Source organism: Cimex lectularius, unplaced genomic scaffold, assembly GCF_000648675.2.
Source record: "Cimex lectularius strain Harlan isolate CLEC.00 unplaced genomic scaffold, Clec_2.1 scaffold40, whole genome shotgun sequence".
NCBI classification, from domain to species: domain Eukaryota; kingdom Metazoa; phylum Arthropoda; class Insecta; order Hemiptera; family Cimicidae; genus Cimex; species Cimex lectularius.
The window spans coordinates 1,500,252-1,526,754 of record NW_019392652.1 but is presented as its reverse complement, the minus strand read 5'-3'; the positions used below and the strand labels follow the sequence as shown (position 1 = coordinate 1,526,754).

Here is a 26,503-nt window from a genome sequence, read left to right as displayed (position 1 = left end):
TAGGAAACTAGCTCTTTGCTGATGTATTTTTTTATATTAATTTATGACTATTTAGTCTGTTCAATAGACCATAAAGCGGGAACACTAAGATCAGGACTATCAAGATTCATCGATGTTTTTTTTTTTGTGCAAAACGAGTCCGCAAAGTCTCGCTGATTGTTGTGTTTACCCTCGTAGACATCATCAATAAAATAAACAATAAGCCAAACTAGACGAATTTACATTTTTTTTAAGGAAAATCATCTATAGATAGTTTTCTTCTGCAAGTTGCTCGTTATTTTGATTCAAATATTTAAAAACAAATACGTTTTTTAAATATGTATCACTCGAATTTTACCGAAGTGAAAAATATTTGGCATATATTAGCCAAAAAAACCATACTTATCTGGAAACGGGATTAAGATAAGAGTAAATTTATCAGAAAAAAGCACGCTTGGTGTAGACATTTTCTCGATAAAGAAAACCCATATATTGGTCATTTTCCTCTAATTCGTGGTTGTTTTAATAAACTTATCGAAAAGAAATACATTTTTTAATACACGCCAAATTATATAGCCAGGATCAAGAATGCTTTCCTGAAAACATTTCCTACTCAAAGAAAAACCACATTTTTGTAGTTGTCGGCTAGTTCCTGGTTAATTTGATAAAAGTCGAATATAGATACATGTTTAAATACGTATCATAAATTTTATTTTTATGTAAGTAAATTTATCAGACAACAAAAGACTTGCTGTAAGCTTTCCTCAACAAAGAAAAACACAATATTTTGGCTGTTTTCAACTAGTTCCTGGTTAATTGGATAAGCGTATTGAAACTAAATACATTTTTAAATACGTGTAACACGTTTTTATTTATGTAAATTTATTAGATTGAAAAAGACTCGTCTAGCTGGAAACCATATTGTGATGATTTTCAGCTGATGCCTAGTTAATATTATATCAATTATTTATTACTTTTATGTAAGGTCTTAGTTGAGGTGAAAAAGCCAGTGTCAAGAGCGGGATTCGAACCCATGACCTTCAATTTACACTCCACAAACTGCAATTAAAAAAAAAAATAACAGTTTAAAACTAGCCCCTTTCTATGTTTGTGCAAATATTGAAAATAAATATGTCTGACAAGAAGTTTTATTATTTTTGACATAGTAATGCAATTTTGTAAATAAATTTATATACATTTTAACACAGATAAATAAGTTTAAAAAAATTATGCCAACCGAAAAACATGGTCGAACTGCTTCGAATCTTATTAATAATTACATTTTATTACTCCTGAGTGGCAATAATTTTTCATGTATTGGCCAGTAAAATCACCCTAATTTGAAAACTTCTCGAGGACGAAAAAAAGTTCGAGATTTGATTACAGCTAGCTTTTCCTTAGAAGTAAAAAGAACCACAGATTTGACATGTGTATTTACATAAAATTTATGAAAAAATATGTTGGAATGAGTAAATCAATTCAATAGTTGAACGGATAGTTCTACTCAGAAATTGTTTGATTGAAGGCACGCAAGTTCTACTATATTGTTTCTGTCAAATTAGTTTACGGAATTCTCGATAAGTTTTTCTGCTTATTTTACACATTCTTTAGTTAGAATATTCCTAAATAAATTGGTAACATCAAATTAAAAATTGAATATGTATTTTAGGTGTGGTAAAATTGTATTGATAGTTGGAATGTGTGTTCAATTGGGTCACCAAACTGTGTATAGAAGTGACTCCCTGAGCCCGTTTTGAATGTTGTACTTCTGGTGACGCTTGGTGGCATCGAAGAGGGACCATAGCCTCAGCGGTCCGTAAAGAGCGATTTTAGGGCATAATTTTTAAAGTATGATACGAATCTTGTTGTTTTAACGAATAAAGTGTAAAAATCTAAAGAGGATTTTCAACGAGCGATATTTGTCATAAAATATTTCAGAAAATCACCAAAGGGTAGAATTTGAAATTTTAGTCCTCCGATGGTACAACGGTGTAGAAAGCTCGTCCTGTAAAAACGCCGATGTAAAAAAATAAGTAAAACGCTGTGGAAAAACATGGGAAAAAGGAAAATAAAAAAAACAACAAGTGGTCGCTGTATTCTGATTTGTTAACAACGGCGTTATCGAACCTTTCCATTGATGCGACCAGATATCAAATAGGACGTGGTTGTTCTCAGTACATTGTGGTAGAGTTTGTGATGTAGAAAATGGCTGGCGTGAGTGAATACTTTGCGATTGGAAGTATCGTCGCCTGCAAGACTTGTTACAACAAAGTGCTGGAAGGAGAGGTCCAAGCGTTCGACCCCCAGACGAAAATGCTCGTTTTGAGTATCCTTTTTTTGTACTTCAAAAATGGAAAACACGCCGTGGAAAACCCTTCGGTAGCCTCGGAGGGACTTTAGGGATTTTCAGGATTTACTTAAAGCCCAAGTCCCCTTGGTTTTTTTTCCACCGGGGGCGGCTGTTTGCCAGCGAAGCGCGGGTGGATGGGAAGCGCGAGACCCTTCCAGTTGGGTACGTCAACATTCCAACCGTGCGTCGGCTGTTTCCAATCCGCAATGTTTCTAGACTGCGATCTGCGACTGTCCCAACTTTTTCTGAATAACTATCTTTTGATTATGATCTAATTGTATGTTGTATGAATATTTTTCATAAGGAAGGGCGTTTCTTTTTGTCCTACCCGTCGAATAAACTTTAAATATAAAATAATAATAGCTGTGAGCTTTGGATCCATGAACACCACCCAGAAAACAGAAGAATAAGCATTCTGAAATTTAAAAAACTTATAATTATATATAATTATAATATATTTATATGTACTATTTATGATATTATAAATATATTTATTTATTTGTAAGGTTTCTGATATCTATTGGTCAGTAAAATTTCAAATGTGTTCAATATTATACTTTCAATATTATGTATATGATTAATATTAACTTAATTTATATAATTTTAAATATTTAGGTACTCATTTTCAGTTATGCATTGACCTGTTTGCAATTGCAGTTTTTTGTTATTGGCTTTGCTGAACTGGGGGAACACACACATACCCCCCCAAAAAAGAATATTGTTCATGTTTCGTTGCTGATGTAGAAATTTCAATTATTTCAGGTTTCGCTATTTTATGGACTTTTCCGTTCCAGTTTAAAATCTTGGGCAAGAAAAACTCCAGAAAATAGCGAAACCTGAGATAATTGAAATAGGAGATATTTGGATCCTTGTTTAAATTATATATCTAACTTCTGTTTGCAATTGAATTTTTTTGTTTTAGGTTTTGCTCAATTATCTCACGTGTTATTTTTTTATCGAGTTTGAAACGCTGGCTTGAAATACTATAAAATAGTGAAACCTGAGACAATTCAAACTCGAAATATTTGTATCATTATTTAAAATATATACCAACGTCTGTTTCCAATTGCAGTTTTTTGTTGACTTTACTGAACTGGAGGGAAAACACACCCACACACACCAAAAAAAGAAAATTGTTCATGTTGTTTAGTTGCTGATGTAGAAATTTCAATTATTTCAGGTTTCACCATTTTATGGAGTTTTTCGTTCCAGTTTAAAAACTTAGGCCAGAAAACTCCCAGCAAATAGTGAAACCTGAGATAATTGAAATAGGAGATAATTGGATTCTTTTTTAAATCATATATCTAAACTGTGCAATTAAATTTTTTCTTCTAGGTTTTGCTGAACTTTCACAAATCACACAATGCTTATTTACTTTTATATTTAACCACCTTAAAAAGACACATACCTGTACAATTATTATATTATAATATACTAGTATTAATTAAATATTAGTATTTATAATTTATGTATAAGTATATTAGTATGTATATATAATCAAATTGTTGATGTTGGTTATTTACTGGCATTAAAATTTCAATTATCTCTGGTGTTATGGAGTTCAAACAATTCAAATACAAAATATTGGGTTCATTATTTAAAATATATACTGACCTTGGTTTCTAATTGGAGTTTTTTTTTAAATTTCTTGGTTTTGCTGAACTTTAAAAACACACAAAGTTTATTATTTTTTTATTTACTTTGATTTTTTAAAAAAGTGAAAACACCTATTTATATTTGTTAATTCAGCAGAGATTGCAGAATGGAATGGTAACCAAAAACATGTGTATCTACGATGGTATATATTTCAAGACAAATAAATCCTGTCTCCTCTTCAGCCATACCAAGTTTTCGGGACTACTCAATGTGGCTGAAGAGGAGACAGAATATATATACCATCATAAATATAGATTTTTCGATTGTCCCCCAGTTCTGCGATCTTTGCTGAAGTTTTTATAAATATAAGAAACTTAGCAAAAATCAAAATTTTAATTAATCTAAATATATACTAATTTATACAATTTATGAGTGAAATACAAAATATTGACACTTATTTAAATTATGTATCTACTTCTCCGAATTGCAGTTCGTTTTTCTTGGTTTTGCTGAAGTTTAAAAAAACAGTTTATTTATTTTTACTTATACTTTTACTTTGAAAATATTGGGACCCTTATTTAAATTGTATATTGACTTGTTTCTAATTAATTTTTTTATATATATTTTGTTTTATTTTCTTTTATTGAATGAAAACAAAAGGTCAAATTGTTCTTATAATTGATTACACAAATATTCACTATTTACAAATTTCAATTTTTTTCTTTTTTTTCAGTTGGATGTGTTAAAATGTAAATGTAACATATTGCTATAGGATATTTATTTAATCATTAACCTTGAAACATTGAAATCAAGCTTACTAATCAAATTTCTTGATGAACTCATCAGTATGATTCACCAGTGTGATATAGGTACAGAACGGAGGATACAATTGTTCTCGAAGGGCGCAGTTTTTACACGCCCTGCATATTCATCTACACCTAATCTTACAACATTAATAATCGTCATGGCTAACTAAAAATGTCAACTCCAATCCTTAATTTGTTTACATTCTTAAGACTAATGATTTAATTTCTATTTTCCTTAACAATTTGTACAGAATGCCCTGCATCAAACAATAGACCGAGATGCAACAATGTTTATATAGTAAATTTATCGTTAGTTAGTGATGTTGAAGTTAAAAAAGAAGTAACTGCACCTCCTGAACCAACCAAACCATTAAATCTGCAAAGGGTGAGGACATTAAATTTGTTTGTCTTTTTGCGCCATACTGACTCTTTTTCTCAAATTACAGATAAACAATAGGGTAAGAAATAACATTGAACAGAAAAAATGTCTCGTAGCAGCGATCAAGGCTGGAGTCACCCATGAGGGTATGCTGCTCTTTCACACCATTAGCAAAACGTATGTTAAAAAAAGACCCTTTGGTCAAATTTTGTGTAGACGTACTTTTTAATTTTGTTCTGATCTGGTTATAGAATAAATGAAACAACTTGGCAAGGACCAAACATATTAATAATGAATCAAGTAACGATAACACCACCTTACAAAACTGAAAATATAAAGGGTGATTGTCATAGCAAAGCATATAAACATATTCGAAAAGTAGTAAGTTGACTCATATTACCCTTTAACTATATCTTTATGTTTTCTTATTTATTTTTGTTTTATTTTTTCAGGTAGAAAAACATTTAAAAGATATGCAGCTGATGAACAGCAAACAGGAGTGTGAAAATAAGCTAACTGGGGTCTCATCTACAGCAGGTGCAATGGCTCATTCACAGTAGAAGCCTATCTATCTTTTCAAAAAATTTAACCCTCGCCTCGATTAATGACACACGAACGTGTTGCCAGCCAAGAAAAACCCAAATGTTAATAGACTGACACTCAGAAATAATTATTTTGTATAGTATCATTTTTTACCACTCATCAATTTTTCCATAATATCCATTAAATTTTTTTGTTTCTATGTTTGAAATCTTAACAGACAACAATTAGTTATAAAAGTTCAAGTTCGTTGCTAAACTTATAATTTGTGTATCCAGATATAATTATTGAAATGCAATTAAGATAGTAAAATCTTCGCTGGTGTTCTCATGTGAGTGATTTTGGAGGAATCGAGGGCTAGTATTCTCTTTAGTATAACCATTTAAATTGAGAGATGGGTTATCTGTTCATATATCGAAGGTTTATAGTAAAATGACTGGCTATTATCGAGTGTGTTACAAGAATACACTTTTGAAATCTCTGTGTTACCATTGTAATATTTTGTAAAATTGAGGAGGACTTGGTATCGCCAATTTTGTACATTTATAGAAACCGAAATCTGGACCTCCATTAAGTTTAAATTTTTAAAAGACAGGTAAATTGAACGATAAAGAATTAAATGTTAAACAAATTATCCTTTCACCTAAAATACTGTCTAACTGCAATGACATATTTTCAACAATGGACTGGAGTCACTAACGTCAAAATGTTGAACGTACATACTTTGTATATGAAGATGTTTATCCCATATTGGGATAGAAGGAGACCCAATTATAAAATAATACTATAAAAAAAAAGGTACATTCTTATTTACAATAATTTTTTTATACCTTCCTCAAGCAATAAACGATTTTGTTATTCGTTTATTCATTTGATTTTGGCTTATATCTTTATTGTTATGTCAAATATTTTGTACATACAAATATTATTTATAAAATTCATAAAATGAGATTACAGCACTGTTACATTTATTTGTGTTTTTATCCTTTTTCTACTATATGATAAGATAGATGAAGTCATAAGAATTTGTACAAAGCAAATTACATACAAAATAATTCCTTTTATAAAAAGCCCTTTATTTTCTAGTTCTCGTTAAAACGCTCTTAAAAATTAATAATAATTCTATTTCTCATCTTTGCCTGAAGTCTGATTTGCTTGTCATAATTCTTTTTCAAGATTTCATTTCGCCAAATTCAGTCAAAATTTTTATGTTATTTCCCAGTGAAAGATGGATGTAGTCATGGGGAGATGCATGTGAAAAATGTTAGAAATTTAAATCTAAAATGCAGTCATAGACAAAATTATATTCAATTCTAGGTTTTCTGCTTTTTACAGTTAATGTTTTCATTGTACCCTACCTGCACATGATACTTGTCGACAATTTTCTAAAAATTCAGATTTGATAAAAAAAAGCATATTGGGAGAAATGGGTCCCAGTTAATGCTGACTTTATCTGGTATATGGATGGACCTGAGACCGAGTATTTGGTCAGGAGCTGGTACCTATAGTAAATGCAAATAAGCCTAGATGATATACTAGTCTTTATGGCGCAGACCATGTATAATAAAAATTGTGCCAGGGAAATCAAAACCTGCTTATAACCAAAAGACCATATACTTGGCACCTATACAGCACTAAAGTACCTCATCGGTAGTAAAGTTCAGACTGCTTAAGATTGCATCAAGCACCTGTCAAGCATTGGGGAAAACAACAAAATTACTATTTTGTATAGCAGAGCAGAGGGGCCACAAGGAGGCAGATAAATTGGCTAATGAAAAGTTCAAGCAGAACACCTATTGGTCCTGAACACTTGCACCATAACAAATTGCCAAAAACATATATCCATCAGTCAATTAATTGGTTAAGAATAAGTCATTAATTCAATAAGATCCCAGGCATGCAAAAAATTCATCAAAGTCACATTACAGAAACATGGCAGAATTACTATCCTAGGTCCTAGAAGGTATAATCACAAAGGAAGTGCTCACTCCAGAGGCATATGTATAAACTCAGAACAGCAAAAAAATGCGTGCGCAGGTATTGCCTAGAAGAGAGAGAAACAGCACTACTTGTCCTCTGTTGGTATGAAGGTCTAAGCAGACTAGGCTGAAATTCCTACTACTCGAAGAGAAAAAGCCTAGGCCTGAAGCATACACACGGGAGCACTTAACAAAACTGTAATTTAGTAAAAAGCCTTTTAATGAAGTGCTCTGGACAATGATGGAGATTGCACGACAGGCCAATATTGGTCGCAGTCCGCAAGGGAATAAAGAGGCCGTCTCATTTTGATTTTTGACTACCTGCCATTTTACTGCTTATGAACACTGGACCAAGATATGGTCTTGGAGTGAAAAAGTGGTTGATACTTCTAATAATGAAAACAGAAATTTTATTGTTTGATAGTTACCTTGGTCTGCCTACGCTCGCTGAATTTGTCAGTCAGACACAATTTGACATTTTGCCAGCTTCAGTATGAGTTAGGGTGATTTCTTGTTAATAATTTAGCTTTACTAGCTATGCTAAATTGTGAATTTCCTCCCGTGGTGTGATGAACCTACAGTTTTATAGTTATCTTTTGGTCTGTCTATCCTCGCTTATTTTAGCAGTAATTGTTGAGTTTGTGTGATTTCTTGTTACTAACAGCCTGGCTAGCTATGTTAAATTGTGAGATTTCTTCCTGTGGGGAATTATTCTTATAATTTGTATTACTTTGCGCTGCAATGGCATTCTTTTATTTTCCTATTATTGTTTACGTATGCAGATTGTGATTGGTGTAGATTGTTCAAGCTACGAGATATTAGAGTTTCATGTAGGATCATAATGAATTTCATTAAAAACAAAAATAAAAGACTTCAATTGCATTACATTGTTTTATTGTTAAAAAAAAAAAAAAAGAAAAACAGAAAGTAAGTAGTGCCGAGTATACACAAAAATTAATTTGAAATAAAAATTTTAAACATACTTTTCTGTGGTTATTTCAAACTAAGTTAATTAGTTTTATAAACAATAAATTAGAAAAACATTAAAAATAACACTTTTAAGATAATTTGTAAAGAAAATTAGTTTTGAAATATATAAAAACCGTACAATGAATTTACAAAATTCTAATAATTTGAAATTACTCAACTAGTTTTTTTCAAAGCTATGGTATAACTACTTTCTTTTTGCAACTAATATATTTAGTTAATACTACAATAAGACAATACTAGAGTAACAGTTATTTTCATTTAGCACCAAACAAAAAGGCATTTATTTTTCTTTCGTTGTCGTTAACCATCGTCAACACAATTGAGCAACAAAGGCACGTTTGTATTTTACTTTAAATTATAATGTATATAGAGTCTATGCATACAAATACATGACGTGTGCAGTATTTTTAATAATGTAACTCATATTAAAAATATACAAAACATTATCACAGTTATATAATTGATAACATAAAACTGTTTTTTTTTCTTTTATAAATTATGATGATGAAAATAATAAAACTGCACATTAAATTATTTCCTTATACATAATATTAATTAGTCTTTATGATCCACAATTAAGTAACTCACTTAAGTACAGGGTAGTGAGATGGTAAGTAATCATTGAAAATTAAAACAAATTTCGATGTCATAGACAACCATGCAAAAATTATGGTAACAAAGTTTAAAAATATGAAACAATTAAGACTAGAGAAAGATGAAACAAAATTATTATATACATATTTTGGTTTTAGCATTTGTCTTAAATGTTAGTGGTTGTTGTAAAATAAAATTTAACCTTTAAACAAAACATACATATAGGTAAAAGTACATTTGCGTATTTTATTAAGATATCTTCAAGATTCATTATCAAAATTCATTGTTTTGGTTTCTGATTGACTAGTTCTTACCTTAATTGCACAAAAACGAAAACCATTTAATACTGAAAGTGAAATTGCAATTCAAGTTGAGAAAATAGTCTCATACCTTATTAATGACCACAGATCATCAAGAAACAAAAAAATGAATAAAACAGGTCTTACCTTAAAAATTAGAAGTTTTGATTAGTAAAAAATACTCTAAATTGCTGTTTACAATATTAAGTTCTAAGACATTTGTTTATATACATATTTCTGTATTTGAAATACATACATTATTTTCTGTTTTTTCAGTTTTTATACATTTTTATCTTTATTTTTTTATACTTTTTTTTTGTTTGTTTGTTAAAGTGCAATTCGTCTTATCCCACAATTACAACAAAACTTGGCCATAGGCACAGGATACCTCGAACCGCATTCATGGCAAAACCGTGAACCTTCGGTTTTCAAAGAGTCACCTTCTCCAGCCGCTCTCGTCAGACTGTCAAAACAAAAAGAACATGTTACATGAATTCTATTCAATTTCATAAATGTATATGAATTTATTGTTTTGTCAAGTTGTCGTATTTGTAAATGTCTTAATGATTTAAATTACTTAAAGTAACAAACTTCACCGGCTGTTTTTAACAAAAGGAGTCAATAGTTAAACAAATATATTTACCACGAACATTCAGTTTTAAAGAAATACTTTATAAAGACATTCCCAATCCATGTTGCTTGTTTCTTCAGTATGCGATATATATTAAATTCGCAGTTACAAGGTTTGATTTAAGTTATAAATACATCTTATAAAACTTTAATTTATAACATTTGTAATATAAATCAACATGGTTTTTACAAATCAAGTTACTTTTATAACTAAGTAATAATTAACAATGTTATATTTTGTATAAATCAGCTATAAAATAAAAGTTTATTTAATAGTTCAAAGTTAGATCAAATGATTCTATTTATTTGCTAATCAGATAAAACTAAAATATAACACTCGCAATAAAATGAAAAATTAAGAAAAAAAGCAAAAACAAACAATATTAACTTGAAATTTTCAAAATTATTAAATTAGTTATCTGTTTATTATTATTATTATTATTTCCAACTTTATGCAGACATTTGTAGGAACAATACAGAAGTCAGAATAACCGAAGGTACTAGTTGATTCTTTAAATTTTTTTCCGAACATTTTTTTATTTGTAGAAAATTGGTAATATAGAATGTTATTCTATATATGTATTTAATAATTGTAAAATATTATTTGCTCACTGTTCTTTTATATGCTTATGAATACTTTGTATGTGGTGATGGTTTAATCCAGTGGTTTTTAATTTTTTTTATTATATCATGTTTTTATTAGTTCAAGAACAACTGGTTTTGCGAGTTTAACATTTCTCTATTGTAGTTTTAATTTTTATTACTGGAGATATGAAATTGTGGCCTATTTGCTTGATTTACCCTCCTCATTAAATGGTTCATATTTAAATAAATTTATTCATTTGAAGAAGAAAAATGTCTACATAGACCCTGAAGTTTCTTTCCCAATTCAACAAAATTGCATTAAAACAGAAGGTTCATTGGTCGCAGCAAGAGGATTTGGATAAATCAATCCACCTTCCTTACCTACTATACGCAGAATCAATGCTGGTAGAGAATTTTTGTATTTTCTTTTCTGCGATTTCTTCATCAGACCCTTTGTTTGCTGGCTTTTCAATTTGATTGGAACTGGAACTAAAAGGGGAGGAAGGTTTGATCGAAGGTACTGGAGAGGAATTCAGCATTTTCTCAAATTCTAACATCGAGACTAACAACTCAGCTTCGCACGTCTCAATATTACCGCTCGGGTTCGGACTGACAGGGGAGACAGGGTCAGGCACATTTTTTCCGTATAGCATTTGTTGCATATTTAACTTAGCTCTTGTATTTTGCCGGCCTGATTTACTTGATTCGACCGCCGAGAACGAACGTTTCATTTCTTCTCTACCTCTATTGTGTTTTCCACTCAATGCGTTACGATTACAATCGACCGAATCAATGCTAATGATAGAACATAAGCTTAAATTACTAAGACTAAAATTTTTTTTGTTATCAATTTTTTCAACCGGAGGAGACATGGTCCCGTCTGAATCTAAATTATTGTTTTCATTATTTTCCTGATCAGGAGACCCGGCATTACTACTAGTGACTGGTGTGTAAATTGCAAATGCTGAAACAGGAGAGGTTTTGGCAGTGGAAGGATTAGAAGGACTTGCTTCCTTTTCACCGTTGTTGTTGTTGCTTTTATACCCTTCTGGGCTGAACAATTCCAGCATCTGTTGCTCTGCAGACGCAAAGGGGTCATACTTTTCTGCATCTCTAAACATGAAATAGAAGTAGTTTTTAGAAAAATATTGACTATGGGTTTAAAGAAAACAAATGTTCCACATCAAAAACATGCATGAATAAATTAAAAGAAAGTTGCATCACAAAAATCTTAAAATAGTGTTTTAACCCTTAACAATTGATTGAAACCTAAAAATTGATCATTCACTATACATTCCGATATATTTTTGCTTGACAAAAACAAACAAAAAATATTCACAAATTATCAAAATAGTATAAACCAGCTTGAAAATTTTCAAATTAAAATAAATTACAGAGAATAAAATTTACAGTTCTTTGATTACAAATAAATTAACATAAACTATGCAATATTATTTACATGGTGATTAAATATTACACAAATATCACAACACTAATATTACTGAATTTCATGTACATTATCTATATTGTGCAACAGGACAAGAAACAAAAATGTGCAAAATTTCAATAATCCGTGCTGTATGATAATTAACTCACTCTAATGTAAATCGTTTTGGAAGAACAGTTGCAATGACATGTCTGACTACTTGTGGAAATACTCTATAAAATCAGACCCAAAGATATTACTTTTAACAAATAATAGTAAGAAGCCAATTTACTTTTTATATATTCTAAATTGTTGTCGAAAGAAATTTGCAATCATAAAAAGTAATATTAATTAATAGTTGTTACACATATGTAATATTAGCCATAAGACTTAGAATTGTTTCACATTCGTTATGAATCAATATAAATAACATATTATGATAAATAACTGTATTGCAAAAATAAATAACAAGAAAAATTACTATTTCATGAGACAAATTCACATTTAATGGCATTCAATTTTTTTTTCTATTAAAATATTAAAAATTGGATTCTTAATATGATTTTAGTAAATAAGAGATAAAATAATAAGTTATTTACTAGAGAGAACTAAAAAGAAATTACTTTATGCCTACCTATGCATAAATATATTTTTATAATAAAGAGTATCCTGTTCAAAAAATACCAAGTTAAAAAAATTAATATATAGTAAATAAAATATAGTAATACTGCAGGAAGAAGTACAAATCACCTACAGAACAGACATAAAATCTATACTAACCAGGAAGAGCTGCTTGGCTTCTTTAAGGGTGGTAACTTTATAGTACTCAGGCAACCAGATTTCCGTTTCATTCTATTTTTCTCCAAAACCCTATGGTGGTGTGGCCAATTGCTCGATTCTAAATTCGGGGGGTACTGGGGCGTGGACTGTTTATGCGAATCTTTCGACGAATTGAGTTTTGGCACAGTTTTTAAAGGCGGAAGCTCATAAATGCTTGTCTTTACCGTCTTGTAATCGTCCATGTCCTGCTTGTATTCAATTGTCTCGTAATATTTGACTTTTTTTCTGTGAACGGTAAAGTTGTCACGTTCTTCATGCCAGTTCGATGAGCTGCAATCCCAATCAGAGCTTGTATAAGCATCTTCAGCAAATGATTCAAATTCAAGGCTGTCGATTGGCATAAGTGATTTATTTTCGATATTATTATTATCATTATGATTAATGACTTTTCTAATAAAATTCTTATTTTTGTTATTTTCAACTTTCTCTTTAGTTTTTGCGTTGTCTCCTATAAAATAGCAATTATCAAATTCTAGGCTATCTCTATCCAGGCTTTGTGTACTCTCACTGCTAGGAGAACTGCAATGATTTGTCACTGCTTTCTTTGCTAATTCAGTCCATGTAACTAAATTATTTTTATTTACATTATTAACATTATCTTGAGTGCATTTTCTCAACTCTCCTTTTTTCAAGTTTTGAAAAAATATATCATTGAATGATGTCAAATCAGTCTGCACTAGCTTCGCATCAAGTGTCTTGCTCAATTTCCCCTTACATTCGGGCCTGCACATCCAATTAAGTTCATCCATGAAACTTAATGAATGCTGTCCAGATGGACTTTCAGGCTCCTGTGAAAGAAACTCGGATAATTTTGTTGCCATTATATCCTCGGCGAAATTGAATCTTTCTTGGCTCTCTAGATATTCATTAACGCTGTCCTGACTTAAACTGGAAGGTGGTGCAGAATCATTATTATTGACGAATAAGGCATCCCAAAAATCAAAAATATCATCCGGTTCTGATATGTTTGAACGTTCTTTTTGTAAAGTTTTTGAATCTGGAAGAATTTCTTGAACCGTGTTTTCTGATTTATTTGTATTGCAATCAGATTTGGTAGATAACAAATCAAAGTTTGAAATAAGTTCTGACTTAGTTGACTTGTCCATGTTAGATGATGTATCACACTTAATTGTTTTCAATATGGTATCCTCTTGTTCTTCCAAGTTTTCTGATCCGCATTCGTTCAAACAGTCGGAATGCTCATTAAAAAAATCAACATTTTTTTCTGTAAGACTGTACATTTGAGCTGTTGCGACAACTTCTTCAACTATGTTTGCTGCAACATAGTGCAAACATTTATTACAGCACAATTCTGATTGCTCAGAATTTGTATTATCATGATTAACAGTGGCATTGCTACCACAAATTGATGTTTCAGTACATTCTCCATTGAACTGTTGTTGTTCTTGTCTTGTTTCCAAGTCGGGGTTTGTATCTAAATTTTCGTTTTTTGCATTTTCCAAAATTGCAGACTCAGCATTGTTTTGAGCTTCTATGTAGGTATCGAACAAATCCATGTTGGTAAAAGCATCTTTTACTTCTGTTATCTTATTGATCTTAACCATATAGGATTGATTTCTTCTACAAGAATCGCAAGAACAAGAACTACTGCTTGAAGAAGTTAAATAGGAATCATCTGTCACAGAATCAATAATTTTAAATTCAGGATCACAGAAAGTGCTACCCATTGCACGGAAAATATATTCATTCGGGCTCACAGCTGAAGAACTGCCACTTGTTGATGGTTCGTGCAAACTATCACCTTTCTCAATCCGTGTTTCAGTGCATTGAAAATTGGTGTCTTTATTTTCTTCTTGCATATTTGAACATGATTCGTCAGTATAAGATATCGCTTTTTGTTTTGATTTCCATCTAAGGAACTGCATAAACTGTTTAGCAGCAAAGTTGAGAATTCTGTCCCTCCAATATGGTAGTGTGTATGAAATAATCGTTTTGGTGGTGTTACCTGTTTCTATTTTGGTATCTATTTCAGAATTACATTCTATCGTTTCAGCCATACACTCATCAATTTCTTTATTTTCTTCTAAATCATCTTCATCCAAGAGACAGGTTGATGGTTCAGATAAAGGTATATCTAATCCCGAAATGATTGTATAAGATTCTTGACCTACAACGCCGTTGGGTTTTGGCGATGCTTCCTCATCAATACGGGCAATCGTTTTATCTACAAAATCTTTAATTTCATTTGCAGTTATCGTTTCGATATTAGAAAATTGTTGCAATTTTCTTTTATACTTTCTCCCTAAAAATGAATCTAGGTATGACCTCGAAGTGGGGCTCTGTTGGGTGCTACCTGAAAGATTGCTATCACTACTTACGTAGCCTGATCCCTTTAAATATTCCATTCCTTGGATTCTAAGATTATTATCTGAGGGACCTTTTTCAGCTGGTTCATGTATGACACACGAAGAAACATACAGTTCTTCAATTTCATGGTTAACCTGAGTATCGTTCAGCTTAAATCCAGATTGCCCTTTAATTATACGTCTGTTTCTTGGTACAGTAACTCTTGGTGGCACCAACATCCTGTGGGTCGTCCCAATTTGGATCAGGTCCTTCCAAAGTTATCACACAGAAGTACTTACAATTTAAAAAGAAGTGTCTACATTTGTCTTAAATTGGCACATATTGGTACAACGTAGGAAAGAAAAAAAAATTACATTTGACATTATTAGTCGTGTTATACCAAAATACACCATTAGTACATTCTACATTTTATTCATATAAAAGATAATTGTTTAATATACTCACTTCTTCTTAGGGGTCGCCTCTGGGTACATTTTCGGCTTTGTTTTTTCATGTAAGGAAGCACTCATAGACTCATTTCGATTGTCAATTATAGAGGAAGTATGAGTAATTTTATTCTCATTAAGAATTCTGCAAAAAATATGTATCAGTACACATAGTCATAAAATTTTATTTGTTTTATTACCTAGGAGATGTGACAGGGTTTTTTACGACAACCGTTCTCGACCTGCCACTAACTCTCAAGGAACTTGATCTTTCCAAAGGACTCGCCATTTTTGACTTCTGGGCTTCATCTGAAATTTAAAAATATTTATCAGAAGATGAAATAATACCTCAAACTTTTTACCTCTTATTTTTAACCCTCTATTCATTTGCATTATTAATATTAACGTCAAAACTGATCAAACATTTTGAAATTTTCCATCACAAATCTAACACAAATTTTTCAAAATGATGAAGACAATTTATTATAGAAGTAGATCATTAGACTGAAAATTTATAGCTGGGTGAAAATCATTAAGTTGAACATAAACAAATCAATGTTGTTATGGCAGTCCCTTTTTATGTTACAGCTGTTCATGAACTCTGAGCAAAATGGATCAAAACATTACTATTGATTTTGTATTTTATATTGTTTTATTGTTTTCTGGTACAACAAACCTATCACTGTTTTATAAATATTAGAAATAACATGGCTTTTTATTGTTTTAAAATTTAATTATTTTATTTGTTAATCAATTTTTAAGAAAATATAATGAATAGAGGGTTCCATTTTTAAAAGACTTTTGTTTTCTTCCAAATAAAATTGTTTTAAATGTATTTCTCTTTAAGGTATTTAATTAATATCAGGAAACCTTTATGCTCAATAATTTTATTCTATAATGTTGAGGAAAATTTAAAAATATTATAAAAGAAACATATGTAAATTGATTACCTGTAATTTTCGGTACACTCATTGGACTTGGATCTCTACTTCTCGGCAAATACTTATCTCTTGTTAAAACTTTGCTAGTTAGAGGAGCTCGGTACTGAAAAATTTAATTTTCTTTAAATAAGTTCTTAATGTGAGAAAACTGATTTGACAGGTAAAACAAATTACCTTAGTTCGAACTTGCAATCTTTCCCTAGCCTCATTTTGTACATTACTAAAATTTTTAATTTTTATCTGTTGTTCTTTGCACCACTCAGTGTGCCTATCGTATGCCTTTGGGCCAAAATATCGCTCGCAGTGGGGACACTGCTCATGGTCAGATGGCTTAATGTGGACAGTAGGGTCGCTTTTCTTCCTGGCGGCAGCTTGCAGTGTTCTGGCTAAGTCAGCATGTCTGTCTTTCCACTTCGACTGCACTACGTTCTTGACAGGAGTTTCTTTTTTACCGCTTTTGGAAGTAGATGGAATATTCAATATGTCAGTCCCTTGCAGTCTTTGTTTGGCCGAGTCAAACTTTTTACGTTTCTTCATCAATGTTTTTTCACAAACTTTAGCATGTTTCGCTAAAGCTTCTGGACGGAATGTACGAGTACATGAACTGCAAGGCAATAGTATGGACGGAACTGGTTCGATTTCTGCAAGTAAACAGATAATAAAACTTTATATTACACCTTCAAACCTTGTAAAAATATATATTAATGTGAACCGAAGGAAGACACATTTCTAGTTTTAAATATTAAAAAAGTAAATGATTGACCGAGCTAACTCATCAAGACTGACTTAGAATAAGGATGCATTTTGCAGACAGTGCAAATTTGTAGTTATTCCACATCAGCGATTTTAATTTAACTAACTGTTTACTTGTGCAAAGATTATTTTTTAATTGGATTTAAAGTAAGAGCAATAAACTTTTTGTGTTACTCAAACGTCCAAAGCCTTTCCAAATGTTTAATAGATCCATCGTTACTGGTCAGATATGTTAAGTTTTATGTATAATAGTAAGTATGTTTTTAAATTTAATTATAATTTTTTAACTATTAATTTTCTTGTCACACCCTAGCAAATATTTAAAGGTTTTTGAATAAGGTTCCATAGACCTGATACACACATTGACACACACTTTTTTTTTAATCGAAAGCAGATTGGAAACAGTTTCAGCTCAAAAATCAAACAAAATACTATTTCTTACATAGTAAAAAAAATTTCCTAAGTACATAATAGTTTAATCAGGGAAAAGTTTTTAATAAAATTGCTTTCATATTAGTTTCTTTTTAATAAACACAGCATTTTTCAAGGCATTTCTCTGAAGTTCTACAAGATAATTTTAGAAAATTTATGTCACAAGGCTGCAATAGAACAGACTGATTTTCTTGACAATCACTTGTATTTAGATAAATAATTTTCTTAGTGGTAGATGTTTATCTTACGTCTCTTAACCAAATATTTTCTTTTTGGTTGGGAGTAGAAAATACATCTATTATGTACATAAAAAATTAGCAGACAGAAAATCATGAACAAGCTTCACACACCTAGTAACAATAAGGATAGTGATTGACTGTTCAACACTGAAAATGGAAAATGGTAAAATGCATCTGACTGGGACCAGGATGATTAGAGATTGAGCCAATGCTTCATCGCCTACCAGACCTCACCACAATATCTTATGTTAGTTGATAATTTCTTTGAAGGTAAAATAGTAAAAGTTTAGTTTGGTTGTTTTCAATCATTTTTGACTTTATAACATTACATAGATCAAAATATCCATCAGCCTTACCATCTTCCACTGGGTCTGCCTGATTACTGCTTAACTGAAACCCTTTATAAGTTATTCAATAAAATTGTGAGACTGACCACTGAAAATGGCTAAGCTGAAACTGTCTGACAGACCAAAATGATCGGAAATGATCAAACTATACGTCCGTAGCCCCAAGAGTAAGTTGTAGAGTATTAATTTAGTCTGCCACAGTTTAGAAAATATCTTATACCTACTTTAATAGTTATTCACTCAATGAAACCTTTCCTTGATAACAAATACAAGCTTTAACAAATCTCATTTAAAAAAAAATTGTTTTGTTATAGTTCTAAAAAATATGAATAATAAATTAAGACTTTTCCAAATGGAGTTAATAATTTCTCGAAAAATGTGAGTTTTCTCTATGTGGTCTGTAAGATGACAAAACTGTAATTTGGTCATTACTGATCATCCGGGTCTTATCCTTACTGGATTGGTCTGTCACAGAAACAATGAAGAAAATATCGAAACACATCTGACAGAATCAGCTAGGATAGGCAGACTAGAATGATCGGTCATGACCAAATTACCATTTCTAAAAAATTTGGGTATTTTAGTAGGCCAGTAATAAACCATAAAAATACTTTCCTTGTAGTTTCTGGACAGAGTTATAATAAAGTTCTGTTTGTTTCAGATCAGAAAATAGCCACCGATCTCTGAGGATGTTTCAAGTAAATAATTTATTGCATAAATTTTTAATACAGTAACCTCAACAGTTTCAATTTAGAAATTCTAAAATTACAATTACTTATATTGTGAACAAGTTTATTGGTTTTAACTAGTTCAGTGGTAATCTCTAATGAATATGAAGCCTTTTCAAACTTTTCTCAGTAGTTTAACTGATATAAAATTAAAAAACAGTTTCACCGAGCTAAACACTATCTAAATAGCAATAAAAGATTTGTTTCCTATTGCAATTATATTGGCCATGTGCTTTCAGGCGCACCCACTAAACTGGATTGGACGCTTTGATCAGTGATTCTTTGATACAGTTAACTCAGTAAATAAAAATCCAAATCCAATTGTAAGAAACAAAGTTACTCAAAAAATTGCTCAAATTTTTTCGATTTCTTTTTAAATAATAAATCGCTCTAGATAAATTCTAAGGGATATAAAATTTCAAGGTCAATTTGTAAAATGCTAAGCTTCCTGTAAAATAATTCCTGTCATACAGGACGGCTTAACGTCAAACTAGCTGGGTGTCACGGTGCTAAGCTTCCTGTAATTAATAACAATTAAATGTATCCTTGTTGGAAGGATTTGCTGTGAGTGTTACAATTACACCTATTGCTTTGAGATAAATAAGGTCAAGCCTTTTTGTGCTGAACTGGTAGTTTTAACTAGAGGTTTTAAGACCTGAATTTAAATACTAACAATTTTCTGTATAAGAGATGCCAAATCCCTAGAAAGGTTCTTAACAAAGCTGTCCTAGTTTCTAACAATCCAATCTTTTATTAATTTTTTCAACAATAAGTCACTTTAGATCATTTCAAATAAGTCTAACCAGTACTAAAAGACGATGAACCAAAAATTTACAACAACCTTCATACAATTAGTGACAAAAAATATTATCTTGAGTGAAAATTTTGTCGTGTGAAGGGATAGTAATGAAAATTTTGGGTTGTCTGTCAATCTAGCAGATGGTCAATACTTCATTTAGTATGATTGCAGTAAGAAATGAATCGAATTTGATATTTCATCTTGAGTAGTGAGTATTTTAAGTTCAGAAACCATGGGATTTGCCATTCCATAAATTGTAAACCATATTTTCGTGTTGGATATAAAGATATGTGTTCTCTGGTTAATATGGTTCATTTGTAGAAATACATGTTTTGAGAGAGACTGGAAGTCAGGGTGTCATTCTTGGAAAGGCCTGGACAATCTATGCATGTAGGCCTACCAGATATTCATAAGCCCTTTAAACATTAAAATGTAATAAACTTGAACTTACTATTAAATGAATAATGTGGGCTCAACACGTTGGGGCATGGTATACAATTTGACATTTTCCGTATTTCCGAATTTGATCTTCAATTTCATATCATTGAATTTTGAGTGGACGCCGGCCGCTGAAACTAGCCACCCGAATATTAGAGTGATATTTACCGAATTTGAGACTCTATAGATACATATGGATCGAACAGAAAATCGAGAACCAGCCAGATATCATGATGGAAATATGCACTAAATGCAATTTATTTAAAAAAAACATACGTTTATTTGAAACGCATGGATGTTTTTTCGTCATGTTTAACCAATGGATAAAATGAACTTTTCATAAAATATTGTCTACTGTCTACATGGGCGAAAAATTAAATAAAATCAAAAGTGAAAAATAAGGTGGTGAGATAGCGGATCAATACAGCTAGACGAGTTTCAATCTAGCCTAAAAGGTATATATTACATTGTAATAGATTGATTTATCTGCTTTTATATCAAGAAAAGTGCCTGAGCTTTTTGAAAATTGTAAAAAAACTTTATTTACTAATGTCAAATAAATATTTGTTTTGAATTTGAGGGAGTAAGTAAGCCAAGGCTACGAAAACGAACACCTGTTATTAGAAGATTATATAAAACAAAGAGTACAAACGTATGATCGCGGAAACGGATTATTTACTATTTTTGAATGTATTTAAAAATCGTTTTATTGAATAAGATATATAATTAATAAAATGAATTATTTGAAAGGCGAGAATGTTTACACTTACCTTCTAACTCGGCCATTCTGGTTGCTGTGGGCAACTGACTGCCCACCTTTTTATTTTGTTTGCAACTCCATATGAGCAATTTTTTTAACTTCTTGTAATTTACCATTTTCCCTTTTGGTCCAAGTCTTAAAACGATTTAAGAAATAATTGCGCGCTTATTTCCAGTCATAAGAGGCCGAAACAGCGTGTTTTGTCAAAAAACAATATTTTGTATACAAAGGATATGGGATTTGAGCAAGCAAGAGTCGAAGGTCAAATTATGAGAATTAAATCCAAGAGACAATAACACCTTCCCTTCCGGCGTTCAGACTGGAGACGGGTCTAGTTTTTATCCTAAAGGGTCCTAGGTATAAATATAGAGTAAGCAAGGGCCGAAATAGTTCTCCCCTGTATTCATAGATGACGGTGGAATTAATATTTATTTAGACTATTTAATTGTATTTGGTCTATGAAATTCATCCAAGGAAGACCCTAATCATAAAAGTAATAATTTCTTCAAACGAGATTTAGCAGAACCTAGCACAGACACAATGGTCCACAATTATACAAATTAGGCCGATTTCCGTCCAATCCCTCCCCTCCAAAAATGCTTCATTTCCGTAACTCGAGCTTAGTTCATCATTGGCAGCAAGCCGTGTTTACAAAATAATAGTTAAATAAACCTCAAATAGTATTTATTGAATTTAAAAAATTTTCCGCTTCAGATCTTAAGCTCGACCGTTATCAGAAAGAAAACAAACCAAGTCGATAAATTACTGATAAAACCGAATAAACCCTTCAATACAAAATTTTTGTTGTTACTTCATTACAGAAGAATTTGCTAATCTGAAATTTTTTTTATATTTTGGTCTGTTTCATCGGACATGACGTGCATGAATGTCTGCATGTTGTCTCATTTTGTAATGCCATGGGTCAAAGCCGAAGAGAATAAATTGCAATTTGCATTTCGAGAAAAATCGGCATATTAAAAAAAAGTTTGCCTCGTTTATTATTGAAATCGGAGATTTCAATGCACAGATTGGGTGACAAGAACTCAGAAAAAAACATGACAAAATGGCAAATTCATACATGCATAAAGAATGGAAATCGTTCAGATTTTTTTTTTCTACATAGAAGTAGAACTTTTTAAAATTAATTTATTTTTAGCTTGTATATATTAACACATATGTATTAAAAACATTTTTTTCTCCTGGTCAGGACACTCACACTGTCCAGCACTCCCAAGACACCTTAAAGGCGAATTTGCTGGTTTTCGGGATGGAAAGTGTAGAGTGCTTAAACAGTGGGTTAGGAATCAAATAGTACTTACTGAAATTAAAAAACTTTCGGCTTCAGATTTCAAACTCGACCATTATCAGAAAGAAAACAAAACAAATAGATAAATTACTGATTTAGTAGAATAAACCCTTCAATGCACAATTTTTCCACTACAAAGGAATTTGCTTATCTGAAATTTTTTTTAGCCTATATTTTTTATTTTGTTATGTTTCGACGGCCATAACATGCATAAATGTCAGTATGTTGCCCTCCTTTTCGTCCGGTTTTGTAGGGCCATGGGTAAAAGCTGAAGAGAATAATTGCAATTTTCATTTGGAGAAAAATCGGCATATTATAAAAAGAGTTTGCCTCGTGTTATTATTGAATTCGGAGATTTCAACGCACGTATTAGGTGACAAGAGCTCAGAAAAAATGACAAAATGGCGAATTTATACACACAAAAAAGAAGGAAAATCGTTCAGATTGTTTTCTACATATAAAACTTGTTTTATACAATTTGTTTGTAGTCTGTATATTAACACATATTACAAACATTTTCTTTTCTACTGGTAAGGACACTGACACTGCTTAAGCAGAAGGGTTAGGATGAATTGAGTGCTGGATGTGAAACTTTTGGAATCTGGATCGGATCAGTTTGTTGGCAAAGAAATGTTGTGGTCATTGTGGTCAATGAGTGTAGCGACAAGTCTGGGGACTTTTTATTGGAAGGATATGGATGGTTTGGTTGAGCCATACAGTACACACCATATGGTAAGTGGTCGCAGCTATAGTTGTGCTTTGACGGTCAAAATAAATTTCGGTCCTAAAAGCTTTCCAAGTTGTCCAAGTATTCCGTTTAGTTGTTGTACCTTAAAGTCTTGTGTGGAGATTCCCCGTCAGTCTGTATAGGTTAGTCCTAAGTATCTGACTGGACGTCGTTAGTTTCTCGCATGCTGGTGGATAAGGCAGTTTTTTAGTTTAGTTAGAGCAGCGGCGTATTGAGCCGAAGGTCGTGGGTTCGAGTCCCGCTCAAGACACTAGTTTTTCATCTCAACTACACTTTACATAAAAATTAGATGAGCAAATATATTAATATAAACCACAAACAATTGTAATTAACTATTATTAAAGATTCAATGCAATCTACAAAAATGTTTTCAGGATTAGTGCAGATATTTTGTGTACAATAATGGACAAACAAAACATAATAGATACTTAATTACATTAAAATTTTTCACTTCAAAGAAGCCGACGCCTTACACAAAATTATCTTTTATATACCGACTTCCTTCCCCACCCCTTCAAATCCAAACATATATAAACATAAAACAACAAAATCTCATTGGCACTCTCAACACGACACGCAAGGTTGGCACAATTACACAGAAGACAAACACTTTGAGTGAGTAGAAATACTTTGTTTGAATATAAAATATATTTTGCATTGTATAAATTCACTTTTCCAAATCCTAAATTGTTAAATGTAAACATTGTTTGTAATTCCCAGGCCCTGAAGATGATCTCAATAAAAGATCGAAACGTTGGCACGATAAAGAAAATGTTTTTCTGAAACCTACATCACACCCGACCGCATCTCACGATATCTGAATAACTATCGAATAACGGTCACTAATCTCTACACATTAAAATGTTCAGTGTTTTAGTCTTTTATGTTTGTATTTAGGGTAACTGAGATTCTCTCTATTATAATTTATTATCATTAAAAAAAAGTTACAAATGAGAGAAAGAGTCGATAGGTTTGATGGCTAGAAGTCACCAATAATTCTTGGTACTAGGAGCATTTCATGGTTCATTTTGCAGGTATTTCGCCAAATAAGAGGCATGGTAGTGTAAGCATTTAAACACTGGATAAAGACTGCTCATGCCAAGGCCTTTGGACTTTTTTTTCTGTATGGTAGCCAAAAGTAAGCTTTGAATCGAGATACATACCAAGATATTTAACAGTCTTGGTTCGTGGTGTAGAAGAGTTGTTTATTTTTACATAATTCAATCTTGATACTATTCGGTCTGATTCTCTAACTACTAAAACATGGGCAATTTTCTACAGTCACTTAGAACACTGTGATATACTCTGGTATATGAAAGGCGTATCATCAGCAAAGAAAACTATATCCTACGTTGTCTTTAGACTGCCAAAGTCATTTATAAAGATATTGAAAAGAGTTGGACCAAGAACAGATCCTTGGGGAAATCAAGCTCTTATGTTTCTTAGATTGCTCTTAATACGAAAATTTTTCTATCTGTCAGATAATTGCTAAGTTCAATAATAAGAGCCTTGTGCTAAACAAAGCCTAAAGCTTTTTCTCCATCAACATGTACCATTCGTAGATGTTTATTTAAATTAAAATTATGGAGAACCTTACCCACAATGAAAGTAACTAAAAATCGTCAAATCATCTAGTATAATATTTATTTTGAAATAATTATTACAGTACCAAATATTATATTATAATTCTACATTAAAAAATCAGGGATAACATCAATTTGAAATAAAAGAAAACACTCAGTTCTTTCGTCAAACTGTCTAAGAAAAGATCCTTCTTCATCAAGACTTTGAAACTATTAGTTCGTTCAGTCTTGTAAATTTTCGCTGCAGATTGAATATAATTTAAACTGTTCTTTAAAAAAAATTTCATACTGGAGGTTTTATTGTCGAATAAACCATTAAAATAATTAGCCAAGCCAACTCAGGGAGTCGTCAAAACATTTCCTTATTGACCCCTCTTGGTATTAGTTTTTGGTCCGTAACATTTCATATTCTAGCCACAGAGTAAATTCGTTTTTTTCCCAATTTATTTACATCCTCTTGAATATGATTTCCTGAAATGTCCTCGCGTTATTGTCAACAGGTGGATGTCTACACCTGGTTATTTTATATATGACCATCCTCCTAAAAAGCGAAAACAGATTGACCCAGGGCTCAAATTGTTTCGTCTTTTCTTTTAGTCCATGTAGCCTTGCGTTACCAGTTACATTCTACGTTACCAGTTCAATTTTATAGCTTGTTTACAAAACTGTAGGTGGTTTTTTAAATATCACATTTAAGTGGTCCTTCGAAGGTAGAGTTATAAGTCTGATGAGTGAAGATTGAGAAATACCGAAACGAGTCTGATCGTGAGACACAGTGATATAAACGGACTAGGATGAACATGAAGGTTCAAAATAATATCGGGACAATAAGCAATTTGGATACTGATTAATGAAAGTGTTTTTCTTCGTTCGTCATATCTCAAAAAATACCTAATGAATAGGTAATATTTTATTAAATTCTGCACATCGTTGCGTTTTTAATGGTGTAAAAGATTTAGGAAAATAAATTAAAAATTTCACGTTTAAAAGGAAATTATCAAAAGTAGCAGAAATTTACCCTTATTTTGCACTAAGTTTGATTTTTACCTAGTTTATATAGTTGCTATAATGTGTTTTCTAGCAAATATAAATACATAAATAATAAATATTTTTCTTTCATGTGTATAAATAAAATATAATATAAAATATAGTACCATAGTCGATGGCTATCTGCTTGAATTGTCTTCAACAAATTGTAGTGTCAATATTTTAAATTGTTTTAATTAATTAATCAATTAATGCAAGGTATTGGTTGAAATAAAAACGAGCCACGAGCGGGATTCGAACCCACGACCTTCGGCCAGATCCCAAAGCTTTCGTAAGCCTTTTTTGTGCCTTTCTTAAAGTGTATCCTTCACCCTAGGAAGAGGAAACCTCTTCCAGGAGTAGGGATCTCCTGCATAGGCTTACGCACCAAAGTGGACATGTTCCACTGTTTCTTCTTCCTAGGGGTGCAGACAATATCTGCACAGGCTTGTTTGTACTGTTCCGAATGTGTAAATATATCCCCGTGATCTGCAGTGTCCAGTACCAGCAGTGCTATTATCCTTCTCGTCCTATGCCCTCCTCAGTTTAATAGCGTAACGTTAGTAATTTTTTTTTTTATGAATATTTGCATGCCTTCTCTGGAATCTCTTTTACCAAGTCTTATTCTTAATCCATCGTTTTCATTTTGTACGTAAA

General features: G+C 31.5%; 2 protein-coding genes across 5 annotated transcripts; one reads left to right on the top strand and one right to left on the bottom strand.

Annotated features, from left to right (window-relative positions):
* Window positions 1-1,949: 1,949 nt before the first annotated feature.
* Window positions 1,950-6,236, top strand: LOC106670138 (protein LSM12 homolog A-like). Its single transcript, XM_014400215.2, has 5 exons — window positions 1,950-2,305; window positions 4,983-5,116; window positions 5,178-5,287; window positions 5,362-5,491; window positions 5,563-6,236. The coding sequence occupies exons 1-5, from the start codon at window positions 2,185-2,187 to the stop codon at window positions 5,668-5,670; spliced, it is 603 nt and encodes a 200-aa protein (XP_014255701.1). The 5' UTR covers window positions 1,950-2,184; the 3' UTR covers window positions 5,671-6,236.
* A 2,702-nt stretch (window positions 6,237-8,938) lies between these two features.
* Window positions 8,939-21,495, bottom strand: LOC106670126. Of its 4 annotated transcripts, none has more exons than XM_014400189.2 (7): window positions 21,194-21,493; window positions 16,862-17,328; window positions 16,697-16,790; window positions 15,947-16,055; window positions 15,766-15,891; window positions 12,934-15,540; window positions 8,939-9,975 (listed from the first exon to the last, which is right to left on the bottom strand). In XM_014400189.2, the coding sequence occupies exons 1-7, from the start codon at window positions 21,297-21,299 to the stop codon at window positions 9,840-9,842; spliced, it is 3,645 nt and encodes a 1,214-aa protein (XP_014255675.1). In that variant the 5' UTR covers window positions 21,300-21,493; the 3' UTR covers window positions 8,939-9,839. The 4 variants fall into 4 exon arrangements, with proteins under 4 accessions (XP_014255675.1, XP_014255676.1, XP_014255678.1 ...); XM_014400190.2 differs by lacking the exon at window positions 21,194-21,493 and adding an exon at window positions 20,437-20,693; XM_014400191.2 differs by lacking the exon at window positions 8,939-9,975 and adding an exon at window positions 11,755-11,840 and having other exon boundaries at window positions 21,194-21,495.
* Between the last annotated feature and the right edge of the window lie 5,008 nt (window positions 21,496-26,503).

Excerpts from the sequence above, each read along its gene's own strand:
- LOC106670138 (XM_014400215.2), top strand. The coding sequence starts at position 2,185 with ATGGCTGGCGTGAGTGAATACTTTGCGATTGGAAGTATCGTCGCCTGC. Across the intron at positions 2,306-4,982 it reads GACGAAAATGCTCGTTTTGA|AATGCCCTGCATCAAACAAT; the intron begins GTATCCTTTTTT and ends CAATTTGTACAG. Across the intron at positions 5,117-5,177 it reads AACCATTAAATCTGCAAAGG|ATAAACAATAGGGTAAGAAA; the intron begins GTGAGGACATTA and ends CTCAAATTACAG.
- LOC106670126 (XM_014400189.2), bottom strand. The coding sequence starts at position 21,299 with ATGGTAAATTACAAGAAGTTAAAAAAATTGCTCATATGGAGTTGCAAA. Across the intron at positions 15,892-15,946 it reads AACCCTGTCACATCTCCTAG|AATTCTTAATGAGAATAAAA; the intron begins GTAATAAAACAA and ends TATTTTTTGCAG. Across the intron at positions 15,541-15,765 it reads GAGGCGACCCCTAAGAAGAA|GATGTTGGTGCCACCAAGAG; the intron begins GTGAGTATATTA and ends GACGACCCACAG.